This window comes from Herpailurus yagouaroundi, unplaced genomic scaffold (genome assembly GCF_014898765.1).
Source record: "Herpailurus yagouaroundi ecotype Mexico unplaced genomic scaffold, PumYag 213, whole genome shotgun sequence".
In the NCBI taxonomy this organism is placed as follows: Eukaryota; Metazoa; Chordata; class Mammalia; order Carnivora; family Felidae; genus Herpailurus; species Herpailurus yagouaroundi.
Genome location: NW_024412444.1, coordinates 15272067 through 15280222, shown reverse-complemented (window position 1 = coordinate 15280222; position 8156 = coordinate 15272067). Strand labels below are relative to the sequence as shown.

Below are 8156 nucleotides of genomic sequence, written 5' to 3'. Positions count from 1 at the left end.
CCAGCTCGGCCGGCCTCGCTGCGTGCGGGGGCCGCACCGCCGAGCCCCGGGCCGGGAGTCCGAGACAGGAGCCGGTACCTCCGCCCCGCGGCCCACTCGCCGCCGCGCGTAACCCGACGTCTGAGATCGCAGCGCCCGATTGGCTCGGCCGGGCGTGGGGGCGGGCCTCGGCCGCTCCGGCTCTCTCCCACCACGGGCGGGGCTCCGGCCAGGCGTGGGGGCGGGGTCGTGCGTCCGGGCCACAGGTAGAACGGACCAGGTGAGCCGGGAAGCACGGACTGGAGGGAGCGAGTCCCCGGACCCTGAGCTCCAGGTCGGCAAGGCAGGAGCAGGGATCGTCTGCGACTAAATTCTTTTCCTTTCCAAGATTAAGCCATCGTAGCTTGCAGAATTTACTAAAAACACTCCTGGATTCCACCCTCAGTTTCCGATTCAGTAGCTCTGAGACCGAGCAGAATAATCTGCATTTTCAGCAAGCGGCCTAGATTATTCTGAAGGAGCAGTGAGGCAAACAATCCAAGACTGCACACAGTAATATTCCTTCCAGTACAGACGTTCGACGTTCTTCTATTTTCCTTGTTAGTATGAATATTGTGGCCAAGAGTTTATCTTAGATTGATCAATCCGCCTGAGTGGACTTTTTTTTCTTCCCTGAGCATAATGTAAATGGTTATTTCAATCCAGATGTGGTCGTTTAGAAATATACAAGGTTTATACTGAAAATAGGTCAACATATCCCCATCATGTCCATTTTGAACGTGCTTCATAAAGCCAAGTTGTTGGTAACTCTCAGAGTCTCTAATGCCTCCCTCCTTGCATGCACGTTTACTCCCACCTTAACCCCTTGACTCCTTGGAAGGAGCTCTCTACCTCTATTAGGGCCTCTAGTCTCTATTGTCCCATCTATCCTCCCAACACCTCTGCCTTTTCTCCAGACACCTCTTGTTGATTCCTTCAAGTCCCCAGCCTTCCTGCTGCATTTGCTTAATGACCATGTACACATATTATTCCAATAGACACTGGGCTGTATTTGTGGAACAAGAGATACTCCACCTAGGGAAACTTACCCTTAAAAGATAGTCACCAATGAATTCCAATTATATAAAAGGGCTAAATGCCACACAAAAGCTTTCATGGCTAACAGGAATACTAACCTGATTATCCAGAGAACAGAAATGCTGTTGGCTCTTTAGAGCCCTTCTCTTACAATGCACTTCATAGCTCTGGGTCTTAAACGGCATTTCAGCTGTGTGTACTACTGTTCCCTTTTCTGCTGAATGAACTACTCCTCGTGCTTAAGGCCTGCCTGACCTCCCTCTCCGGTGGGCTTCCATACTACCTTGTGTATACTGCTCCACTAGAGCTTTTCATACTGCTAATCAGATGGTTTTACATGTGTCTCTCACACAGCTGAGTGTGAGTTCCCGGAGGGCGGGAACTGGTTTACATTATTCACCCTTATATCCAACATAGCGCCTGGCACACAGAACATGGCAACACTTTTTTTAAATTAAACTGAATTTTAATTTATAAAATTTAAAACTCTCCACAAGTATTGACCATGGGAAAATACAGAAAATCAGGTTAAGAATATAAATAGGTAAGGGAAAATTGCATTACTGCCTTTAAATCTAAGAAGGTCTCTTACGGGGATGCTCAACAGTTACAGTCCATGTTCAGAGGGAATCAAACAAGAGGATGTGTACTTAAAGCAGAAGAGATTGTGGGCTGAGTATAAGGAGACTGTTAATTGCTTGAAGATACAGGCAGCCTAAGGGAAGTTGCACATAAGAGCTGGAGAATGACGTTTTTGACAAAGCACTGCTCTGTCCTTCCAGGTGTGGAGGGATCCTTAAGGCCCGTTGCTGCTGTACCAAGACAAATGTAGACAAACAAGAAGCATTCTTCCGAGATCAGGGGCAGATTCCCCAACGCCAGGAGCAAGGTCGCTGTGGGGAAATTCTGCTCTTCCTACCTTTCCTGGCCTGCAATTAAAAAGTCCCTAAGTCCAGAGGGTAAAGGTCAGACAGCAGGAGAAGGGGGGAGAATTCTGGAAAGGCTCAGTTTATTAAAGTAGAAAGGAACTTTCTCCTCCTTCCAGAGATGATTCTGAGGCCCCACTGGAAAGAGTTTTGAAGGATTTACTCTGGCCAAGATGTCTTCTTTGCTGTCAAATGAAGTTAAACATAGCTTAAGACCTGTATTAATGTTCTTACAACCACTTAAAACTGCCATAATATGCCACAAGTTTATATACACTCTTAATTACAAAAAAAAACCCACGCAAAATATTGATCCAAAATAGTTATTTTTTAATCCCTTGAAGTTATACCCATCAAACTTGATGGGAATTATTTTAATAGGTATTCTTGTGCATATTTCTCCTTAATTATACTTTATCCTCAACTCATAACTTTTAAAATTAAGAGAAAAACAGCAAGCAGGAAGGATACAATGCAATATGCATTTTGTTTTGTTCCAAACAAGCAGCTTAAAAAAAAAAAAAAAAAGGTAGCATACAATAAACAAAGTGCATCAGTTCCAACAAGTTAGTATTAGAAAGAGGCCTAAGGAGAGGGCTGGAACCAGCCAGAAGTCCCACCCTGGCAGGCCTCTGATTGTCTTTAGAGAATATTGAACCAAAAAAAGAAAGGAAGAAGGGAAGAGGAAAATAAATGAGCACTTTAAAATCTCAAAAGAAACATTCGAACTACACTTCCTTAGAGACTTCTTGCAAAAGGAGATAAGGAACTGTCCAGTTTTAATTGTCTCAACTTTGTAGGGGCCCTTTAGTCATCTGCTTTGTGACTTGATTTTACCCCTAAAGCCTGTCCTCGTCCTTCTTCAAGCGCTATTTGCCCACCTCCATTTGGCCAAGCTAAGCACGCAGTTAGGTTGACTAAACCACGTAGAAACCTCAGGACTGAGCTTCCACACACTGTGAGAACAGGCACCATGAGCAATGGTGGCATCATTTCACTGGTCAATATCATCCTTTGTCCCCAAAAATAGTCAGAGACCCTTGCCTCCCATGGCTCAGGGTCCACACTTGACTGCTGGTGTTGAGGACTTGTCCGGCAAGGCTGTAGATTGTTTTCCTTTTTTTAATTTTTATTTTATTTTTATTTTTTTTTTGATTGTTTTCCTTTTAAAACCGTCCTTTGTGATAGGCCATAGCACCAGGACAGACCAGACCCAAACAGTGTGTTAAGTCAGAAAAGACGTAAGTAGGGAGGGAGTTTTAGGCCTATTTCTCCATTTCCCCCCTCTCCTAGTTTTGCTGGTTCTTGTGAAAAATCCAAGAGTTCTGAAACACCAGAAGCAAGAAAACCTCCAGTGCATTTAGTGCTCACCACCTTTTCTATACCTTTACCCCGAAGGCTGCCCTCAGAAATAAGGCTACTTATGTGGTCTGGAAAAAGTACAGAGGAAACCCCAAGTGGGAAAGCTTGGAACCAGATCCACATGCACTGGGCTTTGAGTTTAGAACTCTTCTGCAAAAACTCCAAGTTCACAGGTGGCTTACTTGGATAGATTCAAATTTCCAAAGTATGTACATTCTCACACAAGGGGTAAGAATCATAAAATTCACTAACAGAACATTGTAAAGTGAATAAAGTCATGAAAGAATTATAACTGCACGAAAGGGGCTTTTTTTTTTTTTTTTTTTGGTTTCGCAGGAGGCTTTGTTCTACAGTTTCTGAGACAGCACCATGACCATAAAACATGGTTACTTACAGTGGACCCAGGACCAAGACATTCAAATTTTAAAAGTGGGTCCCTGGTTCCCACTAAGATTTATACTTCACTTGTTAGTAATCTCTTCTTCTCCCTTATTTTCATAAGGCCAAATGATAGCACAGAACACTTGAACTTATGCTTCCACACACACACACACACCCCTAGAATACAGGACCAGTGTTCAAACCAAGTACATGTTTCCACTGTTGAGACTAAGCTCCTAACATCTCTCTCAGAGCTGCTGTGGGTATCAATCAAACTAGTGAATGGTGTCTTAAATACAAGTCTTTGGTGATAGGTGCCAAGTAAATATAAGTGTCTGTGAGTTTTCCCCATGTTCCCATCTAGATAATTCTTGCCTACTGTTAACAATTCCCTGATGTTCTGTGTGTCCCCTAGAACTACTTTTTGGCTTGAGACAGGGGAATGGTTCTGAGTCCTACTCTACCTAAGGCCTCCTAAAGCTTTTAATCTGTATTCAGATGCCACATTAGTGACAGGATTAATACAAGAGTGAGTAAAATATATTCAAGTCCTCAGGAAGCTTTGGTCCAAGGCCCTCTCTCTCACAGTGAGAATAATTTTACTTCCGGGAGAAGAGGCATATAAAGGCCAAGTTCTGAATTGGTTTTCCACATCTGCCTCTATCGTAATTCAATAAACATTTACCAAGAAGCCCATCTCTTCCAGAGGTTGCTAGGTATCCTTCCCTGACCTCATGTATCTACAACATAGATGCTGAGAGCCACCTACATTGCTAAAGAAAGGCAGATAAGTAAAGCCCCATTAAATGCATCCCCTGCATTACACACCTCAACTCTCCTTCAAATGAGAAGGATGAGGGCAGTTTACAAAGGAAAATAGCACAATTCCCAGAAGCCCACAAAATATAGTCAAAATGTTACAGCAAATCTTCACGTGCAATGAAAGATTTCCCTAACACACTAACATGGGCTAATAGTGGTCAGTCAACTTCAAGTTCCAGGGGGCTGATATAAGTCCATTCACCTGTTTCCAAGCTTGTTAATTCAGGATCAAAAAGTGGATCATGGAAAACTTTCTGACCTCAGGCAGCTGTGGGGCCAGCTGAAGGTGAAATTCAGACAAATGCAGCCCCTCACAATGTGCCTCTCATAAATTTAAGAGGTTGATACCTTTAAAAAACAAAGTTCATGTACCATGTACCTATGTGCAATATACAAACATCTTATCCCAACATGGTGAGTTATTATCAGGTTTAAAATCTGTGTTTCAGAATCACAGGAATCAGACTGTCAATGTTGTCCAGCCAAGCCCCAGCAGCTTTATAAGGGAAATGGAGTCTAAATTTTATACATTAAAAAAAAAAAAAAGCCCTGGACCAAATTCTCAAACAATTATCCTCTCTCATTTGATATCTGGGAGTGGGGCAGGGGTATATAATTCTCTTTAATGAGGTTGCCTGAGAAACTATATCTCACTATGAGGAACACAAGAAACATTAAGGGAAACCCAACTTCGAGTCAGCTTCTCTCTAAGACAAAGCTGAGCCTGAATAATCATGGTATAGACAGACAAGCCAGCTGAGCCCAGACTACATCCAGATCCAAGACTACTCAGGGCCGTGAGTTTCACCTTTCCAGGGGCTTTGCCCCCCTTCCATCTATGGTTTCTGGAGAAGGCAAAGAGAGACAATATAACATATTCATTGTTGAATTTGGTAAATTCCCTCTCATAGGAAGTAAATCTCATTTCCCTAAATAAAACAACATTGTTAATTAAGTCGATTTTTTTCCCATTGATCTTCTTTAAGGAACCCCCTTTGCCTTAGTGCCTTAACTGCTGAGCTCTCCAGAAATTTAATTGTGTAAGGTACACCTCCCTCCCCCAATTCTACTTTATACTAATTGTTCCCAAGCATCTTATATATGTGTGTGTGTGTGTGTATATATATATATATATATATATATATATATATATATATATGATGCTTGGGAACAATTAGTGTGTGTGTATATATATATATATATATATATATATATATACACACTCTATATATATTATATATATATATATATAATAATTTTTATATATATATAAATATGTGTGTGTGTGTGTGTGTATATATATATATATATATATATATATATATATATATAAGTTTCTCTTCCATGGGCACAAGAATTAATTACATTTTTTAAACTTGGATCTCTAAGTTCCAACATATTAATTTTTATTTAAATGAAGCTTCTTTCCAGGTCTACATGGTGCTAACCTAAGCAAAGAGTGGATGCTTTAATATATGATTTGGTTGGAGGCTTGAGTTAAGGTGGTTCATAAATGATCCAATGAAGATAGGGGTGCAGACCACAGAATGTCTGCCGATGTCTATAAACTGGTGTGGATGGGGGAGAGGAAGAAAAGGGAAGTATCACAGTCCGTTTAAATCTGTAATAGTATTACCTTATATTTGTATAGCTGTTGAGAATTTACTCAGTTTTGTAGTTTTAAAAGATTTTTATATCCTAAAGATGAGTGATTAGGTTATAAATTTGTGGGTGACTAGGATAATTAAAAAACAAAACATTCAGCAATGCAAACCACTTAAAGGAAGCAATCTACGTGTGTGTGTTTCCTCATTCGTCTCAGCTGGAATGGTACAGCAAATGCCATTACTTAATAGTAGCTAGCAGTGCTGTCTTAAGTGAAAATTCGCCTGTAGTTTCATGTCAACTTGAGCCGGGCCAAGAGAAACACCGAAAAGAAAACCAAGTTGTTGAACTGCTGAGTGGGAACCTTCAGCTTGTAGATTACATGCCATTTAAAGGTTTAACCAAAAAGACATGTAAATGTGACTAGGCAAAGAGGTTTCCAGAATCCTTAACCACCTCTCAATCTTTGTGCAGCCACTGAGGATATGAGGACACAGTTTTACAGAAACTCCGTGCTCTGCATCACCCCCTGAAACATTTTTTCTCTTGTACTTCTACTCTATCTGCTGGAGACCCCAAGAAAGAAAGGGAGATGGGCTTACTGTAGGTCCAAGGAACACCTACTGATTTTTACCCAAAGTGAGGACTCTAGAAAGGAAACAGACAACTGTAGAGAAAAGTAAACATAAAATAAAAGCCACTGAAGTCCCTCTGAGAACTGACAGGAAGAGAGCAACTAAATGGAAATGCCCACAATCTCTGAGAGACCACCTAAAACCGGGAGCCCACGCTGGCTCCAGACAGGGAACAATGACAGTAGGGTTCTCACATCAGGTCAGGAACTGTGTAAGTGCTCGCATGTGATTTTTAAGCAGTGTTTTTTTTCCCCCTCCAGGTTCTGTCATAGATTTAGTGTTCATGTTGCTTAAAAATGGCATCATACAAAAAACCTTATACATGGCTGTAAGCTCAATCATCAACAGAGGTAGTAAACAAAGGAACTCCTAAGAATAGCTTTTAAAATGGATCAAAGTGTGACTGTACATTCAAAACCCTAGAGCCACGTAATCATCCCCAAAATGAACTGTTTTAATTTAAAAAAGCTTAAAAACACAATGACAATGAAGCACTGATGTGCCTTAGGCACAGTCCCAAATCAGTGCTGACTTAAAGCTATGTCCTCTCTTTCCAAGAAAGGGAAAGCAGAGAACAAAGTTCACTCTACAATGGGAAGGAACAGAACAAAAAGAAAACAACCATAAGGATGCTTTCCAGCAGCCTAGATTATTCTTTGTTTTCAGGCCACACCACTGGAAATGCTTATTCTTCTTACAGGAGTCTTTTCTTCACAACCTTTATTTTTTTTAAAACTGCAATCTGCTGACCAACAGATGCCCACATTTCCACTGGCAGGAGAGCCACTTCTGTGCAGTGTTTGCTTCCTCAGTGTGGGTCCTCCTTCCCTGAAAGTGCAAAGAGAGCAAGCCGACGTCTGCAGGGCCCGGAGCCCCAGGACCGTGTCAGCGCCACTTGTAGAGTGGGGAGAAGGATTCGCTGCATTTGTGCTTCAAAGACACAGCTCACTTTGGTTGTCCTTCTCAGTTGGCAAACTGCTCATAGAAAGCAAACTTGATCCTCTCTATGTGATGGCAAAGTTTGATGGCAGGGCCCAATTTTAAGTCCATGCATTCTTGAACAGTGGGAAGGGTAAGGAGCAATAGGGCCTGCCCATCAATTTCCTGTTAAGGCATAAAATACAAATTATCTATGATGTGCACATGGATGGCAGCTCCATCAAGTCAGCCCCTTGTTCACTTTGGCTTGTGTCAAAATCAGAGTCCCTGTGCTTTCCTTTATAATTTTTCCCCTTTAAACAAGTATCACACAGTTTCTCCTAAGTGCCCCTCACAGTCCTCCATACTAATGAGTCTTCAGAATTAATGACAAACTTTTACCAAGGATAAGAAACCATTCTACACTTTTTGCTCTGCAGAAATTCAATAA

The 8156-nt window shown here is 41.6% G+C and overlaps 2 protein-coding genes across 11 annotated transcripts in view; both read right to left on the bottom strand.

The window, feature by feature from the left end:
• The window catches only part of STIMATE (STIM activating enhancer), a 54283-nt gene extending 54190 nt beyond the window's left edge, over positions 1 to 93 (bottom strand). The window contains exon 1 of the mRNA XM_040454820.1: positions 3 to 93. The gene's annotated coding sequence lies outside the window, so the exon portion shown is untranslated. The remainder of the gene's footprint in view (positions 1 to 2) is intronic.
• Positions 94 to 7220: 7127 nt separating this feature from the next.
• SFMBT1 (Scm like with four mbt domains 1) overlaps positions 7221 to 8156 on the bottom strand; it is a 135013-nt gene continuing 134077 nt past the window's right edge. For all 10 annotated transcript variants that reach the window (XM_040454807.1, XM_040454814.1, XM_040454810.1 and 7 more), the window contains one exon: positions 7221 to 7891. In XM_040454807.1, the coding sequence (XP_040310741.1) occupies positions 7751 to 7891 (141 nt within the window). In that variant the 3' untranslated portion in view covers positions 7221 to 7750. The remainder of the gene's footprint in view (positions 7892 to 8156) is intronic.